This window comes from Vespula vulgaris, chromosome 21 (genome assembly GCF_905475345.1).
Source record: "Vespula vulgaris chromosome 21, iyVesVulg1.1, whole genome shotgun sequence".
Taxonomy (NCBI): Eukaryota; Metazoa; Arthropoda; class Insecta; order Hymenoptera; family Vespidae; genus Vespula; species Vespula vulgaris.
In genome coordinates, this window is record NC_066606.1 from 484,530 (window position 1) to 511,131 (window position 26,602).

General features: G+C 42.8%; 1 protein-coding gene across 7 annotated transcripts in view; it reads left to right on the top strand.

Moving 5' to 3' along the window:
* The window catches only part of LOC127071251 (zeta-sarcoglycan), a 154,566-nt gene that overhangs the window by 121,813 nt on the left and 6,151 nt on the right, over window positions 1-26,602 (top strand). For all 7 annotated transcript variants that reach the window (XM_051010300.1, XM_051010301.1, XM_051010299.1 and 4 more), the window contains one exon: window positions 21,276-21,564. In XM_051010300.1, the coding sequence (XP_050866257.1) occupies window positions 21,276-21,564 (289 nt within the window). The remainder of the gene's footprint in view (window positions 1-21,275; window positions 21,565-26,602) is intronic.

Genomic DNA, 26,602 nt, shown 5'->3' on the forward strand with positions numbered 1-26,602 from the left:
AGTCGTCTCATTTTCTAAACGAATCCTGTGCAGTGGTCGCGTTAATCGAATCGGTCCTCGGTGTGGAAATCCAGCGAGCTGCTAATTGCGTATTTCGATGACAACGTTTAACCAAAAGCATCTCGAAGCTAATATTTCGTCGAGTATTACTTCACGTCTTTTACGATCGTTCATCGCAAGACATAACCTTTTACACAAACTTATTTTTTTTAATCTTCTAACGCAGAATTACGTTCGTATATCGCAGTACATCCCATGTAATCGTTACTTAATTAAGAACGTCGAGTTTACTCGTAAATTCTCGGCTCGCTAAGCTCTCGCAGTAGATACAAATAAAAAAAAACTCTCTTCTTCGAGTCTTGGAGAAGCTTCTCGTTTTGTTCTATCCGCGAAAAGTTTCAGCGATGGCGAGGAGAGGAACGGTTGAGAATTACGTTGGGAAACGGTTGAGTGGCCACGCTGTGCGTCCAAATGGACATCATCAACAACGGTGTTGATGCCAGTAGTCTTACGTGGCGCCCATAAACCGGAGACAAATGGCGTTTAAGAGTTCATCGTTCCTCGAAGGGAGGGACGATGAGAGAGAGAGAGAGAGAGAGAGAGAGAAGAATGGTGGAATCCGTCTTGCCAGGCGATGAAGGGCGACGGAAGCGTTGGACGAAATGGTAAAGAAAAATAAATAAAGACGACTAACAAGGAAAGAAAAGAAACGACTAACCATATGTGTGTAAAAGAGAGAGAGAGAGAGAGAATGAGAAAAGAAAACAGTCGGAAGTGGAAGCCCTGTTGGATGATAGAGAGGAGGAGTATTCCGGCTTCGTACGTGTTCGTTTTGCTTTACTCCGGCGCACATCCGCGCGTACGAATTCAGCGAGACTTCTACACGTTCGGGCACACGTACGACACCACCATTAACATTTTTACGAGATCACGTAACCCGCTACTGTAGGACTTAGCGGTTCCTTCAACGTAGAATGCGCGACCCGAGAGATTTAATAGAGAAGCTACCTCGGGTACTAATTTTCTGATATACCTTTTTGAGGTATACAAGCGTCGGATGATCGAAACGAACACTCGGGAGATAGAGGGTAAGAAGTATCGTAGCTTAAATAATCGATATGCCTACGTGTAATGTTTTCTTTTAGCCGAGTTAATGACACAGCCAAGTTTCTCGCTACTTATTCTCACTTTGACGCGCTTACTCTTTAAACCAACGGTGTACGTTCGTACGTGGATAACGTCATCCCGATATTTGCTAAAGAGGACTAGACGCGGGCGATGTCGAGTAAGAAATAACGGTATAAGATGGATGCAGTGTCACTATCTTCGGCTGAAACTTTTAGAATCTTGAAAGTAAGAAAACGAGTGGTACATATCGGTACGACGTGTCGTGTTTCTTATTCCCTAGACTCTTAAACCTCTCTCGGTCTCTGTCGTGTCTCTATTCCTTCGAGACTCTCTTTCTCTGTCCCTCTTTTACTCTTATCGCTTGGTTAAAGAAAGAGACAGAAGGCAAGGAAAAGGTGGTAAAAGACTCGGCTGGATGGCGGTGGCACCGATGTTGATCGGTCTTGCGCGCATCTTTGCCTTCTTGGATCTTAGAAAGGAAGGATAAAGTTCGCGGCAGTATGCTGATACGTCAGCCGTGCACGGCAGGTGTGCCGTATGACCTAACGCAAACGGAGCGACCCTTTTTCTCCCCTTTCTTCCTTCGTTTCTTTTTCCTTTCGCCTAACTTTTCCTCTAAATAAACTACACTTTGAGAGCTTTTTCCATTAGCGGTATTTTCGAAAAATATCGAATTTTAATAGGGTAGTTTAACGTTATACTTTCTCGATTTAACTAGAGAAAAAAAAACGAAAGAAACAACGAGAAAGAAATAAAGAAAAAAATCCCCTCCGTGCCAAATATTTCAGAATTTTTTTTTGTTGATTTTAGTTGCTTCCCATTAAAATTACTAAGTATAAGTCGCGAATTCTGATTTTTCATTTTTATCGAATTCTTTTCGGAGAAGCTGACGCTACTTTTAAAATAGTTGAGATCTTTTTTGTTCGTCTCGATCGATACAAGATACGATCCCGAAGACCCACGTACACATCGACTAGAAAAAAAAAGGCGAACGCTCGTATCCGACGAGAAACCGAAGATCCGTGGTTTTAATGCGCGGAGGCGTAACCATAAGAACAAGACTTTAGAACGAAATGCTTTTTATAAAACGTGACGTGCTCGTGCGAAAAAGAGCGACAAAACAAATACTGACAAAAGATAGAACTTGTAAATGTCGTCGAACGAATCGCCTGTTCTGCGCGTTAAAAGAATAATGCTTTAACGTTTTTTAAGCTTTCGCTCTACTTAAAACGGCATGCGATTAACAATGCCACGGCACGAATCAGCAATTATAGATAATGCCATATATAAATTCGTTAATTCTTTGGAAGGTTACTCGGTACCGTTGTAAAAAGATTTACTACAAAAAAGTCCTTTCCTACGAGATCGGAAAGAACCTAATTGAGAATATCGATAAAATTTATAGAAACTGTAAGAACGTAGACGGAGCAAGTAGAAAAAGAAAAGTGTAATTTCACTTAACGTACCATGATTTCTGAAAGCAGCGCGAGTTAACTGTTTATGCGCTATAACGTTGATCTGGCAACTTGCCCAGAGGAATTCCTGTGGTAGCGGTTTGCCACTTTGGAACAGCAACTGGATGAACTGGACCAAATGAGGATGCTGTATCAAGGAGAAGTTAGTTATCGCTGGCCGACAATATAATAATCTTAGAAAGTGGTCGTTGCGAACATATGGTTATACGATTTGCCAAAATCGAATTTGATTCGGAGAAACGGGTGTAAATGAAATCCTGCATGGCTCTTACCACGTCTCTGTAATCGTCTTAAACGATAGCGTTTACCTAACGCTGCTTTCACGGTGTTACTCCGATGGCAAATTGTAAGCAACTGATTCGCGTGTAAACTCGTCTACATATATGAACGTAAACAACGACGTGGTACAAGGGCACGGTATAAACGTACAGTAGATAGATCTTTGTTTACCCTCGATCTCGAATAAATGAAACGGAATAATTAGATCAAACAAATTGATTTTTTCATGCTCCTGACGAATGAAGATCTCTTTATTCTTATGACCCGAGAAGGTTAACGTAAAGGTCGTTTAAAGCACGGAAGAAACGCAAAGTCGTGCAAGCGAACGAGATAAAAGGAGAGAAAAAGCAAAGAGGAAAGCATACGGAATGAAAGAGAGGGAGAGAGAGAGAGAGAGAGAGAGAGAGAGAGAGAGAGAGAGAGTTGGAAATATGGTAGGCGAGGTAAAGCTCCGAGAATTTCTTTTGGCTCTTCCGCAGCGTAGTATCGTTCGTCGTTTTACCACGAAACCACGTGTTCGACCACCATCGTCCGTAGCATTTTATTAAATAAATACCTTAGACTCGCATGCGAATAGTAGAAGCTACGCTAATAGGAAATAAACAGACTATCCTTTGTCCGTAGGCACCTCAAAGAAGAAAAAGCCTTTTCGTAGCTCGTTTGTGCTTTTCTTTGGTATCATCTTCCTTCTTTGTTCCTCGTTTATCCGCCGTTTATATCTATCGTCCACCTTCGTTGAAGCAAAAAAAAAGGACAGCTGTCGAAAGCAGCGACCTTTCATAACGGTCAAGAAAATTCTTGGTCGATAAATACGATTACGACGACGTTACAAATAAAAGGATCGATTTTATTCGCGATAGATCGTACTTCGGCTGGAATAAAATGAACGCCTCGTACTCGAGGAAATATTTGTCGGAGCAACCAAATTTATCTCATAGCTTAAATCATTTCCACGGTAATAGGTTCACGTCCGGTGTACTTTCCCATACACACATAGACGAGCGATAATGACGATCGATATATTTGCGCGAGCGGGCACTGTATACAAACCGTTAAAAACACGCTGGACGGATAAATGATATCAAGGCGTTTGATGCATGCCGACGCTCGCATGTAACCGTTCCACGAGCTACGACCGATTTATTTTTCGGACATTTCTGGTAATGCAACGACGCAACGCGCATGATCGAAATTAGAAAGAGATCGACGCTTTTATTTCTCTCGGAATGAAACATATCGCATACGTACACCGATTTACCTTTGAAATTTTCTTGCTCGAATCGAATCGTCTTGAAAAGGGAGGAAAGGAAATCGCTCGTAGAATTCAACGGGTCGCTACGCCGAACGAAAAACGAACGGGCGAACGCTTTCGTTCGGACAACCGAGTGCACCCCTCTTCCTCGTTCTTTTTTCCTCGATTCGTTCCATCGTAGGGGGAAAGCCGAGAGATACCTCGCGCACTCGCGAAAGTCCATACTGGAATTTGTCCATTTCATTTACCACGAGATATTTTCGGTGGATCGCGAGGAAGCACGCTCTCGTACAAAACGGAAGTTATATCGCATTTATTGCGAAATAAAGTTCGTTCGTCGGCCTCCTCGCTGCAACTCCCTCGACCACCTTCCTCTTCCTTCTCCGCGACAAAATGTTTCCATCGTCGAGTCGATACTACGTACGTAGACGGAGGTAAAGGAAAAGGTGAAAGCAACTTTCCTTCTATCCAGCTCCTTCCATTCCAGGTCTTTCCGTTAGAGCTGCTATTCCCGGGGGAAAGGGCTGGACCGGAGACAGGGTGAACGTCTCTCCACCCGACCATCTGGAATGACCAATGTATGACCATTGTGAAAATGTTCATTGTGCTCCGCAAGAGCGAGGAAGCGAAAGGTTCGGCCGGCTTCGTGGAGTTTCTAACGAATTGCTAAGCCGGAAACTGTCTCCTACCCTCGAGGCGATCTGCCCGAGATCTTCGCTAAATAGGAACTCTCCCGTCGCTACCTATTCTTTCCACCTTCACCTTCCCCAACCCCCCTTTCCCTTCTTCCCTTTTTTCCATTTTCTCTCTTTCTCTCGCTTTCTCCGTCTAAATTCGTTCCTCGTCCTCTTTTACTTATCTCAACTATTTCTGAATCCCTCGATTTCTTCCATTTTCTCTATTACATTTTCGCTTCTAATGTTTCCTCCGATATTAAACGAAAGGAAGGAAGAAACTTATTCGATATTCACTCGACCGATAGAATATGCGATAACCGTTAGAAAGCCGATTTTCATTGTATCGGTATAATTGAATCACAGTTTTCCTCTCGTTTCTTTCAATCGGAAAATAATGTTCGTTCTTGTTAAATACGATGCACGGATCAACAATCTCTACGCGTACGCGTACACCTTTAAAAATTACGAACTTTTTACGATTTATGTAGATCGAGAGATAGATAGAGGCTGACATTAGAACTACTCGTCTAGTTTCTCTATGCACTTATACCTTTGTTTCACGATAGACGTAATAAACGTAATGATCTACCGACGAGGAGATCGAGAAAAGCGTATCATGTTCTTGAGCGATACAAACCGTAGTAAGAACGAACTAATTAGACGGCCCAATTTCGTTTGCTCCTAGCCGATTTGACGAAGTATTTCCGTTGTTATCTTCGAAACGTTCGGGAATCTTCTTTCGTCCTTATCCACTTTTAATTCCTCGGGAAAACGGAGAAACGAGAGAAAGCCTTCGCTTCGGCACGCCTTGTCGAAAATACGTACGTGTCATTTTTAACAAAGCAACGAACGAGAGGATGCGTCCGAAAGAAGTTTTTGTGCAAAGTCCAAATCGATCGCGTCGTTTTGATATTTCGCGTGTCACCGAGCGCTCGTTTGGAATACATAAAATAGCGATATTAAAAGTAATCGAGCAAATGCTAAGATCGTGCGATAATTTATAAACCGGTAAAACGTTCCAAAATCGAACCGAAGCGAAATGGATTACGAGGGGAAAACAAAAAAATGAAATAGCTCGGTAGGTTCGCGCCGGTGTAAAATAACTTTTCTCGAAGGCAAGATAAACGCGCTCACAATATCTGACGTCGATAACGGATTAAATGGCTTGAAATTCTTCGATCGCGCAGCCAACGCGCTATGTCGTACGCTTGACGCTTAATCACTTACCTATGTCGCCGTCGTCGTAGCAAGCATCCTCTTCTTCGAACTGGATAGGAAAGCGCTTAGGAAAGTTTCAAAGATGGGAATATAAGTTCGTTGTTCGGGGAGAGGATAGGAAGGAAGATGCGCGCACCGCTTAGAAAACGGCGAAGGTGGACGAAGGCGAAAATTGAAAGCTCCTATATATATCGCTGCTCCTTCTTTCCCCTTTCTCCCTTCGTCTTCGCCCTTTTCCATAGATAGTTGTATTCAACGCGACGGCTAGATTCTAGCAATCTCGGAAAAATGCGCCACGTATAACTCGAAAGTTTGTACGGTTTTTTGTTTCCTCCCGATTTTTCCTCGGCTCGACCTCACTCTCGACGAATCGTGCCTGCACAGTTGCACTTCGAATCGCTCGTACCTTCGTACTCGGTCGGATTTCGCGCGAGAGAGAGAGGCCTCGTAATTTCATAAAAAAGTTTGATAATCAGAAATCCTAAGCTCGAGGGAAGGAAATCGCGTTGACTTTCTACGAGTTATCCCGATGGTAGTCGAGAACAAAGGCAGTGAACGGAGCAAGGAGTACCGAGATATCGGCCGTGAGGAAAGTCTAAACCATGGAATATTCCACGGGGGTACCTCGAGACGTCGACTCGACGATAATGGAATCACCCTGTGCGCTCAGGTTTGGGCGGTACGATGCAAAGGGCGCAGTGTGTAAAGGAGGAAGTAGGAAAAGCTCGAGCGATGCCGCGCCGTTTCCTACAGGGCGATGAGAAAGGAGGTGGGAGATAAAGTAAAGAGACAACAGAATGGCGTCGGTGACAAACAAAGTTTAGGTCGAATTTCGCTCGGAACCAAACTGTTCTCATCCCAGCGAGTTAACCTGCCGTGTCGATTTTACCGTATGTCATCTTCCTTCCATCTACTGTTTTGTTTTGCGCTTTTCGTCTTACTCTATTCCTTTCTGTTTATCTATCTATTCATCTTATGTGCACGAGCATACACACTTCGTACGAACGTCGAGAAGCTAAATAACTACTAACTTGCGATATTCACGCCAGAGAAGGTCTAATGCGTTTAAAGCGTGTTTGTATAGAATACTTGGCCGAACTAGTAATGAAATGTCAAGTAGATTCATGGGCTTACCACGTGATTAGAGTATCTCGATTACTTGCTTTCTTTCATCCTTTGATATCGCTTTAATTTGAAAAAATTCCTAACGAGTATCCATTTTGTTATCGAGTCAAGCGAGTCAAAGCAGATCGTAACTCAAAGTCATGCCTCGTAATTTTCTAATCGATCTCGAGTTTTAAAGATTCTGGATAAATGTTGAGAAGAAGATTGCGTAAAACTTGAGATAAAATCTGAAATTTTCATTATCGCGTAAATTCGATTACGTTGTAGGAAAGAGAGAGAGAGAGGGAGATAGAGAGAGAGTTGGTAGAAAATCTATCTACATAGAAACCGTGACAACGGCCAGGTCTAAGTCCACCGATGAGTAAGAGACGAGACACGAATAGGAGAGCAGCAGAAGAGGGAAAGACAGCTAGAGAGAGAGAGAGAGAGAGAGAGAAAGAGAGAAAGAGAATCGCGGTCGTTACGATCCGACCGGTGCGACCTTATCTCCTACAAGGTAGATACGTGCCTGCCGGATTAACGCATTACGGAAGTTCCGCGAGAGCTTACCCGACCTAAAAGCCGAGAGGAAGTCTAGGAGTAGATAGAATGCAAGGAGGAACGATATACTTCTCTCTCCGTTCGTGTCTCTGTCTTTCTCGGCGACACGTACACGTCGAGCAAATCTTGAGATTCCAGACGCGAACCTCGATGTACCGTTCGGCTTCCTTCCACGCGCGTTCCCCACTTAAGCCGCTCTCCTGTCCATCTCTCTGCCTTTAACCATCCCATTTTCGAGCTGGCGTTTCGACGATCGTAATTCGACGTACGCGAGTCATGGGATGTTTGCCGAAACTCGTTGTCCTTGCTACGTGTATTCGCTCTTGCATAACTCCAGCGATCCTTTCGTGTCAACAAGAATCGTTTAAGAATCTGACACGGAATAGGATCGCGAAGTTCGACCAGTGGAAAAATTGCTAGAAAAAAAGTATAAAATGGAAAGGGTGAATGGGAGATCAAAGATCGTAAACTCGAAGCCCCGCTATCTGTTCGTTTGTTTGACTTGTAAGCCGCGCGAGTAACTAGATAATATAAGCTGGTAGCTACGCAGAGAGGGCACCGTGCCTCGGTTGACTTTGCGGCTGTACGCCCGCGCAAATGTGTACGTAAGTGTATGTATACACGGGAGGAGAGAGAGAGAGAGAGAGAGAGTGGGAGAGAATGAGAGAGGGAATTAAAGGCTACGCCAATGTTTGAGTTCCGTCTCGAATGTCGCTTTGCTTGTCTCTCTCTCCCTCTCCCTCTCTCTCTCTCTCTCTCTCTTCGTCTTTCTGTATCCCTTCGCATCCACATACACGTGGGTTCCGATCTCCGATCTCCCTTCCACTTTATCGCAGCTTCTCCTTTTCTGCGTCTCTTTCAGCCTTACGAACTTTCCCTTTCTTTCTCACTCATTTACTCTTTACGTTTACTTATCTACTCGTTGCAAAAGCACAGCGACGATAACTTCCGAGTTTACAAGCGAGATATCGACGCTTAAAATTTATCATTTGTTTATCATTTATCATTATACATGCGTTCTTAGAAAACATTGAAAATGGTTAAGTTATGAGCGGTAGTAAATTTTGAATTTAAAAAAAAACATTCGTTACGGACGTTGTAGTTGGGTCTTACATATACCAATCGTTGGTAGAAAATAATTTATTTGCGAATAACTCGGAAAACGTAACTTCTTGCTTATCTTCATCTTCTTCACCGACATAACTTGGCTCAAAGTTGTTCGAGAAGAGACAACGTTGAGTTTTCGGACAACGCTTGAATAATTTCGTGCGAGCTTATGCTCGCGTCCGACGAAGTTAGACTAAACGGATTGTCCTCCCTCTTACTATCTCTCTCTCTCTCTCTCTATCTCTACAACCGTAGTATTCTCGCTGACGTACTATTTGAGAGAGAGGATGTGTTTCAAGCCGGTAGGTAATGTGATTCTATGTTCTCTCTTCCTTTCTCTCAAACTCTCTACGAGTCGATGCGGTCGGTCCTCCCAACTCGACAACGACTATGGGCGACGGCTTGGTCCGAGTAGCCCACTTGGACGTGTCGACCAAAACGAGAGCATTTTAACGGAGAAGACAACGCATCCCGTCTCGCATTGGACTCCGCGCAAGACTAAACTTCAATTAATCGCGTTAAGTTAAAGTTGAAACTGGAACGATCGAGCCTACGCAAAACTGTACACTCATCTATATATTTTCATTTTATTCCTTTAGAGCGAACTAAAGCGAGAAGAAACTTAAGAGGAAGTAAGGCATAATTGGCTAAAGAAATTTGTTAACTCGTAACGATTATCCCAAGGGCTTTTAATTTCTTACGAACGAGCTTTGGGACGACATGACCTCGGGTTCGAAGCTATGGATTTTTCAGCGTAGGATCAATCGTCAAAAAGTTGCTCGATTTTCTTTCGACACGCGTCACGCAAGATTCACGCGGATAGCTCAACAAAGTACATAAACCTGATCATACAAAAGCGGCATTTAATATTTCCTTTAGGAACGAACGCGATTCCATTAGCAAAGTTTCTAGAGCGGCGCTACCGTGGCCAAGAGGGACCGACCCGTTCGTTAACGGCTGCTGTTTTATTCATTCGATTAGTTTCGCCAGAGGGTGAAGGCTCAAACCCTGTGTATAGAGAGTCCCAGTGGCCAAAGGGGAACGAGGATGAAAGGGCAAGGAAGGAGAACGACTCTCGATTTCGCTCGAGGCTGAAATTAATATCATATCGAATTAATATCGACGCGATTTATACGACGACGAATCGAAATTCGACGAAGCGAACCTCGAGAAAATATTCGAATCTATTCGTCTTGCGAATTTAGTCGATTCGGATTTAGCCGAGCGACCATTCGACGATTAGTCCTGCGGCCGATCATTTTCGGAAACCCCCGATAATTTCCGGCGAATCGAGGTCGATGTTGAATTATCGACATGATCGTTCACGCGCTTTTGAGAGAGTTTGGCCAAGTTTCCAACGAGTTATCGCACGTCCTGGGATTCGATTTTGTGCGCGACTGCTAGGCGACTTGATTCGTCCATGGACGTCTCGCGAGTTAGAATTTCAGAGCAAGAGATAGAGATCGTTGCTGCTCTCGAGAATGAACGGCGACATCGAGTCGAAACTTTCGAAGCGTACGTATAAAATATTATTAACGGAGTACTCCAGCAAATTTAATTCCCAGGGTTTGGACTCCTTGAAAACGTCGGTGGATCGAAGGTGAGAGAGACATACGATAGGAATGCTAAGGACGAAGGAGCGGAAGAAGAGATGGAGAGATAGATAGAGAGCGAGAGCGAGAGAGAGATAGTCGCCTCGTGCTACTCTCGTTGAGATAAATCTTTCCGTCGATGGTTCACCACCTCTCGGATTAGAGTCTACATTTGCACATATTCTTCGCTTTCCCACTATCCCGCCGTTCTCCCTTTTCTATTCTTGCCAATGCTTTAGTACTAGCAAGAGCGACTTGGATAGGGACACGAAGCCCACGTAGCTTCGATCCCGAAAATACCGTCTCATAAATTCGCTAGGGCTCGTTATAAATTCAACCCTCGTCGGACGCGACCACTGGCACCGACTTCGAAGCTCCCAAACGTCCAGCGCGTTGCCTAGGATTTACACCGACCCGCATCCGACCGAAACCTCGACGACGTTCGACTCCGAAGGTGAGAAGGAAGGAAAGAGAGAGAGAGAGAGAGAAACGAAAAGTATGAAGCTTAACTTAGTTTAACCCAAACGCGTCACGAAAAGGAGCATGATCGTTTTTTGAAAATCGAATATAACTCGAGAATGGTAGGGGCGTGACGACGCGTGAACGTTTCGAGCAAGAGGTACGACGAACAAGTGGTTTCCTCTAATTTTAAATTTAAAGGAAGCTATGCTGAAAGCAAATATCACTTTGTTCGTGATCGATGGTTGGCATCATTTTCATTCGTAAAGAAAATAGCCAAGCTGGTCCCTTTCGCGTCGAAGCGAAAAAAGAGAAGGATAGAGTGAGAAGGAAAAGAATTATTACGGTGCAGGTGACGCTACTTCATGGAAAATCCCATGTGTATCGAATCCAAGTACGCATCCTCTCTATCTCCCGACCTTTCTACCCTTTTTGTTCACAACGGTATACACAATTTATGGGTAGATCGAACGCGTGTATGTTAAGCCGAACGTATCGAACGACTTTATTCCCTAAAATATACTTTTCGATCTCGATTTTGTTCTCCAAGGTTATCGATCGACATTTAATCGTTTTCCGTAAGAGGTCTCGACCGATTTTAAAGCGCGAAGATACTCTCTCTGTCTCGAAGGAAACAGTTAGGGACCATATCTCTTAGGATGGTCTCTCTTTCTCTCTCTCTCTCTCTCTCCCCCTTTCTCCCTCTTTATCTCTTTTCCACTTTGTTTTCGTGTTATGGAGAGCAGTTTAGGATTTTCAATTAGTTTTAGAAAATTGGCTGACGTAACCAGTGCGGTATTAAACAGCAGCGACCTGATCTATCTTCGTCCTCTGCGTAGTTCTGTAAGCCTCGTAGAATGGTTTTTGTTTAAGTAGAAAAGGATAGACGGAACAGACAGGAATGGGGAGACGAAGAAAGGGTCGTTGGAATTCTACGGATAACATCAACTATCGCGTCGACCGTTTATACAAGACCGAAGTCTCTATCCTCTTTCTCTCTCTTTCTCTCCGTCTCTCTCTCTCTTTCACAGCTTTCCGTTGACATGAAAGAGGGAGCAGAAGGAGGGTATTACTTTATTACCCTGCAAGTCGTAATACTCGCTGCGTACGTACGGATAATAAAAACGTAGCGCGAAAATAAAAGTTAGCGTGCATCGAAAGTTAAACCACGAGCGAGAGCCCGATAAAAACCTCGACTCGTTTCGTCGCGAGAGATGAATGTAGAAGAAAAATTGAAGAATACGGCTCGATCGATTTTTTCACAAGGAAGGAAAAAGAGAATCGTTAATATCGCTTTTAAATTGGCGCGTATACGAGAGAAGAATTGGTTAAGTTTATCAAACGCAATTAAAGTCGACGTTGACTTTTGAATTTCTACTTGAAGTTATATCGCGGACGAGCGAGTAACGTGATTGCACGATGATCGAGTTTAATTCCTGTGACTTTGAAATCGTTGACGCGCGTTTGAAAGCGGAAAATGTTCGCCGTCAACTTTGAGCCGTCCTCGCTCGCAAAGATTTTAGTTTCTTGACGAAAGTAATCGACATTTAATTTGCTCGCTTGACGAATTCGTACTTAGAAAGGACGAGAGAATGGAGAGAGAGAGAGAGAGAGAGAGAGAGAGAGAGAGAGAGAGAGAGAGAGAGGGAGAGGGAGAGAGACGTTGAATAGAATTCTCGTCTATGATCGTCAATGCATTAAAGCTTTATGACGTCCTATACTGGTGTGATACGATATGCATATAGGAACCGATGCCCTTCATGATCCCACCTACATTACGCTGTCAATATACGGAGGTCTACGCTAAAGTTTACATATTACCAGCACGTAGTTTCGCGTCCATACGCGTGTCCGTTCGTACGTGAGCGCGTTACCTCGATCGAGGAAATGTGTACGCGGATATACATATCCAATGGGCGTACTGTATCCATTAGGAGATATATTCGGATAACGTAAAATGTTATATACCTGGATGCACGTAGATGTATGTAATATAATGTAACCTTGTCGTTTTCTTCGTGAGCTCGTTCGTAAAATAGAAGTAGATAGAGAAAGAGAGAGAGAGAGAGAGAGAGAGAGAGAGAGAGAGAGAGAGAGAGAGAGAGAAGTAGAGAGAGAAGCGAAAATTTAAAGCGAAATTAATCGAAATTCGATAAATCCATTATCCGAGATACGCTTGCGCGCGCGCGCGAATATATACATCTTCTTCTCTTTTCCTCCCTCTTTTACCAGTCGTTCTTTCAACCTCGAAGGGGAATTGCCCGAACGCTTCTGGCCAGGATATTACTTACGCGTACCTTCGACGATGCTCCAGCTTCTTCTTCGCTTCGAAGAGCCGTTCGGTGTGCCTTTATAGAAGCCATGGATACACGTAAAGCGGTTAAGAGCGAGGAGGAGAGAGAGCTATAGCTACGGTTATAAAGCTCGAGGGCGAAGAGATCGAAGCTGGCAGCATCACCTTCCTTGTCATCGTCTTCTTTGCCTGCCCGCTGGGAAATGTCAACGACGCCAAAGCGAAAAGTCAACAGCACCCTCCCCACTCTTTCTATCTCTCTCTTCTCCTCTTCCTGTTTAACCGCAACGAGTTAGCCGCCTCACGGACTTTCCTTCTTCGCTTCGTCTAATGTCGGTCGCGTTCGTCGATTCACGATGACTCGCATTTCGCTTATCGTTCAGAAAAATATCGAACGTCGGTCTAGGTGCGACAATGCGACTACATCGAAATTCGATCGAAATATCCTTGGTTTTGGTTCGACGAAAGAGCGACGTTGAGTTTTAGGTAGAGGGTGAACTTTTTAGCAAGGGCAAAAGAAGTAACGAAGACGGAGAGAGTCGAGTTCGAAGAGATGAAGACTAACGGACTAACGTTAAGAGAAAGAAAGTCGAAGATCGTTCGTAATCCGCGAGATAGAGCCGGTAACGCGATCAAAGCACCTTCCGGTCGCTAAACCGATTTCCTCTCTGACTCCTAGAAACGTGCCGCACGGAGCATTGCCTCTTTTTCCTCTCCGTCGCTTCTACTCTCTGCTACTCCGAGTCCTTTTTACCTCTGACTCTCCATTCCCCCTCGCTCTTTGTACCCGTTGTTTTCTCTCTTTTTCCTGACAAATTCTTCGAAGTGCTACATTTTATTCCGAGTCTTTCTTGACCCACCGGGATCACAGCATTTCTTTCATTCTCATGGCTCGAGAATTCTCTCCTAACGTTATTGTAATTTTTTTCTTATTCCTTTTTTCTTATCGGAGCGTTATTCATTCGGTGTCTTCGATATCTCGTCTCTTCTCGACTTTTTCATTTCTCACGAATCTCACGATCGTATTTTTAGATCCATTGGATATCGCAAAATAAATTCAATAGCAACGACGGAGAGGATCTCTTGAACCTTTCGGCTTGCAGAATTGCACGATCAACGTATTGACTTCGAACGTATTGACTTTTTTTATTCTTCTATTAATTTACAATAACGTTTTAACCTGCGTAGTAGAACGACTACTGTAATCTGCGATTGCGGTACGGGTTGCTCTTGAGAAATTAAAAAAGCTCCGCGTGTATTCTAACGAATTATCCTTTTTTTTCCTTTTTTTTTTTTCTTTTCTTTTTCACTAAGTAGATTCGCGTCCATTTCTATCAACGTAGCGGCGAAAGTAACGGTAACTAAAATCGCTCGAGTTCAACGACGTAACGTTGGCTTTTAAATTTTGCTCCCCCGGTTTCTCGGCATAAGAAAAAGAAAAAGAAAGGAAGAAAATAAAAATGCACTTGTTACAGCTAGAACGGTTGAAGCGAAGCGACTCGAAAATGCAGGAACTTTCTCGAAGTGATTCTGGTAAGCAGCCAAAGTGAGAGTGCAATGGACCCAAGAGACAGGAGCTCGGTACGTCGATTCCACGACGGTTTACCCAGCCTTCTACCTCTTGTTCTCGTTGTCTCTCCCATTTTCAGCCTAAGAACTGGAGGCTAAGGTTGGATTACGTAGAATGAACAACGATGATGCGATATTATAGATCATGCTACGTTCTACAACGAGAGTGAAAGAGAAAATCAATACCTTATTTATCGACGAGTTTTAACGAGGCACTCCTTCGAAGATTATAAAGGACGATAGGACGATTAATCGGTAACGGGTTTCTAAAAACGGAAATAATTTCTTTCCCCAGAGATATTTTTGTAAATATCATAGCGAAACATTATAATAATTTCAGTCTGGATTCAGCGATATATCCTCGTCGTTATTATTCCAATAAAGCACCGTAAATTACGATTTTTAATGATACCCGACGCGGTCGGCTAATAAACATTTATAGTTTATGCGTATATGTAGGAGCATAACCGTTCTCTCTCGTTGATATCTCTTTGGAAATGTCGGAAGCGAGCCAATTTACTGTCATTATTATCGCGTTGTTTCGCGACCAACCGATCGTCGTCCTTTCAAATAGAATCTCCCTACCCTTTTTCACCACTTGAGCCTCCATCTTTGAAGCTTGTAAAAATTCCCGAGGGTGTACGACCAGGGCTAGAGATTTTCTCTTCTTTAACGATGCTTTCTTTTTTCTCGGGGCTACCGAGTGTTTACACAGAGGGACAGTAATTCGGCAGGAAGTCACACGAAGCTGCAACGACGACACGAGTTTTCACCAGAGTGAAGGAGAGAGAGAGAGAGAAACGAAACGTTGATGCGGTAGAACATAGTGCCCACTTGTCGTCTACCGTTTGATTACTTACGCTCGCCGACTCTCGCGTGAAATTTATTATCGCACCGAGCGAGCGCTTGCAAAGAGCGAACCAACTCGAGAGAATGGCTTCTATATTTATTTTCAGCACGGATTAGTATTCCTAATGAGAAGAGGGCTTGCTAGAAGGGTAACCCGCATAAATTAAGACAAGTTTTAACTCATGCTAGACACTCGAAAGAGGATGAAAGTTTGGCAACTCATAATCGAACGATTTCCAAAGTAGTATCGATCGATTCTCTTTTGTTTCTATTTCCAATAACTAAGTCAGCGTTAACTAAGCTCACTCTTATCTCCATTACTTTTCATCCGATCGTGTTTGTAACTTGATTTACTATTTTCAGGGGAGAAAGAAAGATAGAATAGATCTCTAGATTCTTTTATATACGACGAAAAGATGGTGGGCTTGCAACGTTTCATCTTCCGATTGAATCGTACGACCAATAACTGACCACCCTTAAGGGTTTGCCCATTCCCTCGGGAAATATCGAGCCCCTTAACATCTTGCTCCAGAGTCATTTTACCTTTTCGCTCTTGTCCCTCAATTTTTCTTCTTCTTCGAGCATCCTCCTATTCCGCGAGCGAGTGCAATCGACAAAATGTTCTTCCCATTCTCGGCTCGTAAACTCGATAACCATCACACGAGTAATTTCGCCGATATTTGCTTCTCTCTGCGATGATACCTTCTCTCTTTCTCTCTCTCTCTCTCTCTCTTTCTTTTAATACAACCAGAAAAAAAACGTTGTTGTTGTTCGCGACAAACACAGTAAAATTGTTCTCACCAGTCTCCGAAATGCAAGAGAGAGAGAGAGAGAGAGAGAGAGAGAGAGAGAAAGTGGGTAGGAGATGGGAAGACAGAAGAGAAGAGATGAGAATACTCGTTGTATCGGTACTGGTAATTCTTAGTAATACTTGTGCGCCCTTAAACACGACTTTGCTACGGTCGTTATATCGCAATGAAGGTCGTCGTAGCCGGAGGAAAATTGGAAGCGAGGATGTAATTTCCGTAGCACACGTCCCCTACAAACGAGAACGAGGATGGTCTTCGAACGGTCGTATTGTAAACCTCTGGCATTTTTCATGAAAATTACCGAGCAATTTCCGCTCTGCCCTATTCTCCGTGTGAAAGGCTCCGAGCAGAAAGAGAAAGAGAGAAAATGAAAAATAGATAGATAGAGAGAGAGAGAGAGAGAGGTCGTACGAAAAACGAGTCTATTAGCGACGATTCGAGTTAAATTATGTTTGACTTGTGGCAGAGCGATCCTCTAAAGCGCTGTGTCCCTTTTCAAACTGCACAAATACTATCCCTCCGGCGACGAGATGAACCGGTCGACGTAGCCTAACGTCTGACTCACTCCTTTTAGAGAAGGATCGCAAGTGACCGCGGAATTGTGGCTTTCGAGGGACCACCCGATAACCCCTTGGCTTTCCAATGGAGGCTCGACGTGGATGCCGGAAAATTAACTCGTCCGTGTCCTTGAAACGCTCGCCCGCTCTCTATCTCTCTCCTCGTTCCTCTCTTTTTCTCTCTCGCGTGCTCTCGAGAACCTCTTCAAGCCCATTTCTCGAGGAGTTTCCGCCTGGAAGCGTTGCGTACTCTCCGTTTCCTCTGTTGTTCTTTTTATTAGGTCAGTAGGCAAGGCAAAAGTTTCTCCCGGCGTTGTTTCAGAGGAAACGAATGTGTAGCTTGCCCGGAGCGTATTGCAAGTGGAAGCCTTGTTGATGCAAAGATCAGATGATATACATCTTTCTCCTTTCTCTTTTCTCTTGTCTCTCTAGTTTTCGATGGATGTGTATTTGTCGAAGAAAAATAGAATACGCGTCCGTCGCTTCTTTCCTTTTAATGATGCAATCGAGAAACTTCCGTCAGGTGCCTGCTCGATTTGTAGTTTTCGCTCGAACAACTTTCGCCAAATAGAATTTCTCTCGCGAATCGAAAGAAACGGGAGAAATAGCGGTCGAGTTAAAAATATCCAAGTATCTTGAAAACGTTTCTCGTATTCGTCGTATCATTTTATCGAGATACTCGTCGGTCTTAAGCTCTTGGTCGATCGAAGAGGAACGAAGGATTCGACCATTTCCACTACGATCCACCACGGTCCACCGCGATCCTTTCGCTCTTTCATCGTGATCGGACGAGTCCGTGGTTGAATCTATTGTGTCGGTCAGCACGGAAAGAATTTAACGACAGATTTACATTCTCTGACGTCGAGTAGGCTTTTATAAAGGGATGAAAGATTCTCGTAATTTCGTCGCATTCCACGCGATACTCCGATATTCTCATGCGATATTTTCCCTTCGCGCAATATCACTTTATTATCTTTTTTAATATTGTACGTGGCCGTAAGATCGATCGCATACTTTTGCTTAAATTTTTTATTTAAGTTTCAGAGGCTTTAATCGAAAAGTATAATGGTCGACTACGGTCGAGGATGATCAGACATACTCGCTTCGTAGACACGATTTTCTAGCAACATTGAATATGGAATAATAACGAACAATAGTAGCCATAATACTAGCTGTTGGTTATAAGACCGAACTATATTCGCTTGAAACTCGAATCAAACGCGTGCAACGTGGGATTCGATGGCAGTCTGTATGAGCTCGGAATACAGTATTACGTAAGCACAAGCAATGGATACCGACTTACTAATGACAGGAGACTTGTGCTGGTAGAACGTTAGATTTTCTTCCTTTCTTCGTAAGCGCACGTTCTTCGACATACTTTCGTCTCGTAACGAAAAAAAAAAATTAATCCAATTGTTTCTACGAAGTTCCGATTGACAAAATTAATCCTTTTTAAACGTCGAATTAGACATTAAAATTTTGATTTAAGGACCTGGAAAAAAATTTTGCATATCTCAAGTACTTCAAGATGTGGCCGTCGTGTCTGAAAATCAGAACAACAATTGGATTAACCAAGAGAAAAATGGTCCACTTTGCTTGGAAATTCATTTTGAAGTAAAGTACGTAGCGTATAATTTTATTAAAGTACCTTCGTACTTGGCCGCGTAAATTATATGAACGTTTTACAAATGGCTTTGCTTCTCGTCCGAATCGTTTCTTCTTTCTTCTCGTTGTTTCATTCTCTTCTTTTCCCTTAACGTTGTCGTGACTGCGAATCGTTATCTTCCGGACTCCTTTTCGTGTCCGCAACTTTCCCGTGCGTCTCTTTCGCCGATGAATCGTACCAATCGACGGTACGAAGTTATATATCTTCGCGTGCTCGCGATCGTTTATCGAGGCGCCAAGCAGACGACCGCGCGAATATGCGCGATTATCGACGCTCCCATGCATACCTATAATTCCCGATAATATAGCTTCACGAACAACGGCAAATATAATATTTTAATTAACGCTCGATGTTACGAAATTAATCGAATACACGATCAACGTAGCAACGGTGTTAAGTGGGACTTACGTCGCATTCAATGAAAAATGAAGTTAACTTCTCGACGTGAAAACGTGCGTGTATCCGAACGAAGGAAACAGAAAGAGATAGGTAAAGAAGGGACGGGAATAAAAGCTACGAGAGTGGGAAAGAGAGAGAGAGAGATAGAGAGAAAGGGGAAGAGGGAGAGGGAGAGGAAGAGTCGAGTTTCCACGTACCACGTCGGACGCTCTTAAGGGATTTAAACAGGGTTTTAAGTATACAATGATGATTTCGTGCGCGGTTAAACCAACACGTAACTTTTTCATTCCACCTCTTCGTTGCTTGGTACTTACTCGTTTCAACTCGTACGAGGTACATTATTCATTCGAACGTGCGGAAACGTACATGGAATACATGCGTTCCTTTACAAGGATTACAATTGTTTATTAATTAGACGTAACGAGTAAAAATTGGATGTATCGAAAAAGAAACGATACGACAAACTGTCGACGACACCGAAGATCTTCTTTTTCTAGATCGATGGCATCTACGCGAGGTGATCGACGCACGCGCGCGAAGAAGCGCCAGTTTCGTTTTCATATTTGGAGAAAAATGTAGGTGCGAGGGTGTGAAATAAATTCATACTCTCCTTCCACCCTTGGCTCGCACCATAAAGGCGTAAATATGCTGATTACGTTTTAATCCAAATTTATGATATCGTAAAGGAAATTTTCGGAAAAGCTTTTTCCAATTTCCCCGGAGGCCTTTTTCCGTAAGCAGACGCGAAAGAAATCTCTTTTCGAGGACGCGAAGACCTCCCTCAGGAGGAAATGAGGGGAGGGGGGATGAAAGAGAGGTGGTGGAAAAATGCAAATAGAGAAAACGTTTCGAACGTTTAATGCTAACGGTGAATAATGAAACATCAAGCTCTTGGCATTTTCCGTTTCTTTTTAACCTTCTCCTTTTAGCTTTTTTTAGTCTTTTCGAGTTCTTAATCAGCGGCACGATTTGCTCGAAAGGGGAAAGGAAAAGAGTGAAGCAAACGCCGTGCTCGTCGTTTTCACGTTTTCGTCCAGACCTGCCGTAAGAAAAATTCGTGCGCCAGAAGCGTTAGTACCGACGACGGCATCGGCAGCACCAACGGCAGTACCATGCGAATCCTTTCCTCGAGAGAGTTTATCTTCGGAGCTTTTAATTTCAGCCAGACCGAGCTCTTTACTGCCACGAGAGGCATAATTATCGCGAAGCTTGGGACTGAATATTTCAGCTTTCTCTCTCTTTTTACCCTTTCTCTTTTTTTTCTCCTACGGCGAGCTTCTTCCACGCTCGATTCCTTTCGAAGATACAAACGAGCTAAGAGAAGAAGAGGGAGCACGAGGGTGAGAAAAGGAGGTAGATGAATAGAGGCGATGACAGGGGAAAAAAAAGAAGTAATAGCGAGCGAAGGTGGCTTGTTCGTTCGAGAAACTCCAACCGGGGGATTAGGAAGGAAAGTAATGTCAGGCATTTTGCGGACAGATTTGCATAAGTTCTCTTCCACCTACCACGTTCTCACGCTTCTCCGTACTTCTAATCTTTCTCCTCCCATTGCTCGAAGAATACGAACGAGTCTTAACTTTTATTCTATTGCTTTTATTTTGCCCGGGAGACCCTTTTCGAAAGATTAGATCCTAAGCGAGTCAATCAGGGTGAAATTCGATCGATTTTATTATCGACAGGGGGGGACTTCCGTCGAATCTAACGCGTCGAATCGTGTTAATGGTAGATCGAACGATACGCTTGCTACCCCTGCTAATCGCCCGGCCGTTAGAAGTGTGAGAAAAGCGATTTTCCATTAACATGCACAATCGCTCTTTAGTCCGGTGCTAATTATTATCATAATTTATTCATTCGTGGGTTACCACTGTTTTCGTTTGAGACACGAACACACACACATGCATACACGCACGAGGACAGATCCAATAGGGAAGATAATATCTTGTATTTTGCATAACCCTGCGGGTCTTCTATGCTAGACTCGATTTTCTATCCGACATAAGCTGCTCTCTCTCTCTTCCTCCTTCACTTGCTGCACGGGCTTTATCAATCTACGTGAAACTTTAAGTAGTTCGCCGCGATGCCGGATTTCTATCGCCGACGTCTCTGTTAAAAGAAATAAAACGATTATTAAATATTTCCAACTCGTTTCAATTTGGAACTCGTTATTTCTTTTCGATGATATCGTCATCCGATCATAATACATTTGATCTCTATTCGTATTCAGCTCGATATCAATTTCTGATCAGTACTAACGGAACTATTCTAATCATCGGTTTTCCAGGATGTCTCGCAACCAAAGCGGATGGTCGGAGGAGGCAGGAAGTTCGGAGGGCGTTCAACGACGTAGCGGAACGAGACAGACGCTCGGTACAACGCAATCCTTAAAAACAACGAGCACAGTCCTCGAAGAGAGGACGTCTCCCGGGGCAACCTGCAAAGGTGGATTCAGGTTAGGCATCTACGGTTGGAGGAAAAGGTGTTTGTATTCTCTGGTCTTCACACTCATGGTCATCGTCATCCTCAATCTCGCTCTCACTGTCTGGCTTCTTAAAGTCATGGGATTCACTTCCGTAAGTATCGATTCTTTGAGTATCCTTGTGGATGCTCGGAAAACGATATGGGATTCTTCCCGGTTCTAATCCAAAAAATATATTACGATACTTGTAAGACGATACTTGGAACACTTCGATAGCAACGCTTTGACAGCGAAACATAATGTAAAGCTTCGAGAGCGTAAGGGGCGAACAAAAAGTGTTAAGTATTCGATTCATAAAGGGCCTCGCGATCGCTCGCGACAAGATCGAGCAGGCGTGTACGATGGCTTTGTTCGATAATGAATCCTAAGTTTCGAGGTTCGACGCAGCCGTTGCATCCTCGCTCGCGATCGGCGCGAACGAGGATCCATTGTGTTTCTCCCACTCGAATGTCGCACGTACGTTCGATTCTACGTGCTCTTTTTTCCTACGAATTTCGAGTATTGTTATCAACGTTGTCCCGGAATCCGTCCTATAAATGGAGATTTCTCGAGGTTCAACTGCGTCTCGTTCCAATTTGCATTTCAACCAAAAATTTCAACGTTTGTTTCGTAGAGACACCAACGATTTTTTCGTTGAAAAGTCGAAATGGGAAGAGTTCCGTCATACGCGTAGCCAACCAACCGATAATCATTCGTTTTCATTGGCGCACGAAGTATAAAGGGAGTAGACAAAAGGAAAGGTGTGGCGAGAGAGGTCAAAAGGTCCACTACTGGCGGTTAATATAATTTCTTCTAATTGCCGGAAACGTTATATCGGTACGCGGAGAAAATCGTCGCTTACACTTCTTCTCTTCGTGGGCTTTAATTCGAGCAATCATAATTAACCGACCCTTCTCAGCCGAGACTCGTAATTCCCGAGGGAGGCGCAAAAGCAAACGCGTTTAAACTACTACAGAGAACCAGTTACCGGTGCTCTGTGCGAGCATAATTTCCTAAGGAAAACACTCCTTTTACTTCTCTTTCCGTTCGATATGCCACTGATCGATTTATCTCGACACTACGGCGAGTCCATCGACTGCGTTCTCTTACGCTCTTTCACGACGAACGTTCGCGCGATTTCTTTCGAATACTATTTTTAACGAGCGCCGAACTTTTCGCCGGGAAAACTATTCGACTAAAAACGAGGAGGAAATCCTTCTGCGTATCTCTCTAGTCTCGGCGGCACCATCGGTTCTTCAACTACTTCCATTATCGAATTTATTCGAAATCGAAAGGAGTCTCGCGATTTGGCGCAATGATCCTTCGATGGTAGCTAAATTCGCTGGAAATTGAGTATCAATCCGTAAGTAAGGAGTCTGGGAGCAGCCAAGAATACCCCGTGGGAAATGTAAGCCCTTCTGCTTCTTTTTTCCGCTCTTCTTCCTCTACTTATCCCTCTCACAACCTCTTCTCGAGAGCACCTCGCGCGAGCCAGTTCCAAGTTGCTTCTCGTCGAGACACGTCGAATCGCGTCGATTTCTTTTTCTCTCCCCCTCTCTCATTCATACACAACGAAGTAATTCTCGCGTTTGACCTCTGTTAGATATACATTCGCAATCGTTCCTCTTTTATTTACATTTTATTCATAAACGATCGTTCTTCTCTCGAAACTCTCGTTCGAATATACAAAGGAAAAAAAAATCCAAATAACAGTACGGTATAATATTCCACGTAATAGTACAATAACAATAAAGTGCCTCCGATAGATATACTCGCAATTGTTTGCCAGAATTCATAGAAGTCGACGATAAAAACGATACGAATAGAATTTCGACGTTTATTTTTCTTTTTTCGAGCGACGACACGTGCATCGAGAGTCTAGTGTAGTCGAATAGTCGCCCGTCGCTTTTACGCAAGGCATCTTTCTTAGTCGCGTGAAAAGAATAAGAGGAGAAAGAGGAAGAGAAGACTGGAATGCATTCCGCGAGCCAGCAAATATTTTATGTCCTCCGTGCTTCTCTTCTCCTTCATCCACCATTCTTTTCCATCCATTCATATTTGATGAGTGTCTCGTCCTCCCTTTTTTTTCCGTCGACCTCTCACCCTTTACTATTCTATACCATTCTATCTTCGAGCTTCCTTCTCTCTCTTTTCAACCGCCGCCGTTACTTCAACTCGCTTCGAGCAATATCTCGACGAAATTAAATCATTTTCCCGATTAAAGGATCGTCCTATGATGGCATTAATTAAAGCGTAGTAGAAGGGTATTCGTTATTAAAGACCACAGAATGCTCGGCGTTTCACGTAACTATATCATCGAATGCTCAAATGAATCTCGGATAATAATCAATCCGTTGCTCCTGGCTGGTAACGCAAGTCGTTATAGTTGCAACGACTATAATAACTAAATCATGTTTATTCTCATTACGGAAGGAGCAAGAAATTCACTGCGTTTAGCCCGTGTATGCGTTTTGTATTCGAGCCACGCATACGCGCACTTTTGTTTGTACATACAAACGCAAATTCTCATCCTCTCTTTCTCTTTCCCTCGCGTACAAATGTACGGCAGGTCGGTATTAAAGGATATCCATTATAACACCTAGCCACCAAGTGCGAGTGTAATATAGTACATAGGGCTCCATGAATTTTGAGTCGTATAGTAAGCAGTATCATGGTGGTAGCTTAGCGCATATAGGCTCTTCCTAGGGTTCTCTCCTTCCCTCTCTCCCCCTCTCCCTTCCCCTGTCTCCCTCTCCCTCCTTCTCTCCCCCCTCTCTCTCGCTCGCTCGTTCGCTTTCCGAGACACGGAGAAAGTCGAGTTTATTGTTTCCAGCGAGATTATATCTAGCAGGATTGGACGTAGACCTTCGGCTGTTACTCCTAAACCACATTTTCATCTAGCACGATCGCAAAGATTTACTATAACGGTTTAATGCAGAGAGACTTTAATGAAAGTAATCAATCGGAACAAAATTTCTACTAGAAACAAATATTAGCTTTGCTATATAACTCTATGTTTTCGTATTGACGTATAAAGCTGTGTTACTCTCGCCTTGAATCTTTTCACTTTCGGCTGTAATTAAACGCGCGACGTGAAAACACGCACTCGAGAGAAAAAGAGAAAAGCTCTTCCCGTCCTCACCGCTATCCTCGGGAGCTTCGTCGTTTTGAGCAACGACGAGCAACGAAGGCAAAGAGTAATTAGAGAATGAAACGTACGATAAATTATTGTGCTAGAACGAACGAGAGTGGCAATACGAAGATAAAGTTGGGTGAGCCGAGAGGACGAAGAAGAAGGGAGATGGAAGGATGGAGAAGGAACGGAGCAACGTTATAAGAGAAAATCGGACTCGGAGGCATTAATGATGCCCTTCGGGCACGCTGCTTCTCGGAGTCGGCTTTATATAATTGTTACCATTAGCACAAATATATATCTTTTTCTATATAGAGATAGTATATGTTATAAATAAGGCAAGAAAAACAGTAGCCGCTAGTGACGTCGTTGCCGTCACCAGGCAGCTCGTTATTTTTTAAGAGTGAGATCTCTCCATGACGAAAGAGTTCGTTGCAAGTCGTACCTTTTTTTTTGCTATAGCGTCCGGACTTGCTCGAAGGAAAGGGTATTTTTGAATAGCAAGTATGATCGATAATTCCTATTACGCGTACGTAGCGATTAAATCAATCGAACGAAAAAAGAGAACGAAAGAGAGAGAAAAAGATGGGGCAATAACTTTTGATCACCTTGAATATTTCCGTTGTTTTTAAAGGCACGTTTACACAATCGTTGTTTTGCGAAAGGAGGTCATAATATGGCAGTAATAATTTTGTTATGGAAGGATACGTAAAGGACATACGAAGTTTTTTTTTATGGAATTACGTTCTTAATAGCGTTGGTCGAAGCGGCTCAACGTTCTCTATAGAAAGGTTTTAACCCATTTTTGTCGAAGAATTATTAGTTTAAGAGATATTTTAATTTAAATACTGCTAAGGAATCATGCGACTAAACCGTGGTAAGAGTAGTAGTAAGAGAGTGATGACTTCTTAGCTTATCTCGTGTATTATTATTCTATGCTTACGTATAATAAGCGCGGAGTAAGCGTAAAGTGAGAACAGGGTAAATTTAGTCTTTATTACGAAAGGAAAACCTTTTAAATTTTCGATCGTTCGGTTGCGTATTAATTATTATTTTATTAACTATTATTATAGATCTTCTAGTCGTTATTTTAAATAAACAAAATAAAATTTACGTGATTGTAATAAAAATTTCAATGATTTCATTGTAGTTACGTCTTTATTACGAAAGAAAAAAAAAAAGTCGTTTTTAAAAATTATTAACAAAATCGATTTTATTATAACAATATTATTGCAATATTTAAATAAAGAGAGAATAAATTACGCTTGAAAATGGTGCTTGAATCAACTCTCTACGACTTTCCGTTCCGAAGATATCGCCTTCGAAAAATTTTCATTCATAATGCGTATACTACGTACGCGCGTAGTACGGTCGCGTAAATTCTTGGAATTTATGTAGGTCAGTGTGTCACCGAACTGATGAATGGAATTATATAGGTCAGTGTGTCACCGAACTGAGGAGTGGAATTATATAGGTCAGTGGGTCAATATAAACGTCTTCCATTTACATGGAATATCTTCGGAACTAAAAGTCATAGAGACTTGATTCAAACGCCATTTTAAACAGCAAAATTTTCTCTATTTTTGCAACTTATTGTTAATAATTAATTAACAATTTGTTATAAACAATTTTTATAAACAAATTCTTATGAACTAAATTCGTCTTATTTTGTCCAAGAAAAAGAGAAAACAAGCAGATAGAGTCTAAGTTATAAACTTACATAAATTCATAAATAATTAATAAACAAATCACTTGTCTTATAAAAACAATTTCTGTTTATATCATTAACAATCACGTCTTCCATTTACATGGAATATCTCGGCGACTAGAAGTCATAGAGACTTGATTCAAACGGCATTTTAAGCAGCAACATTTTCTCTATTTTTTCAACTTATTGTTAATAATTAATTAACAATTTGTTATAAACAATTTTCATAAACAAATTCTTAGGAACTAAATTCGTCTTATTTTGTCCAAAGAAAGAATAAACAAGCAGACAGAGACTGATTTATAAGCATAC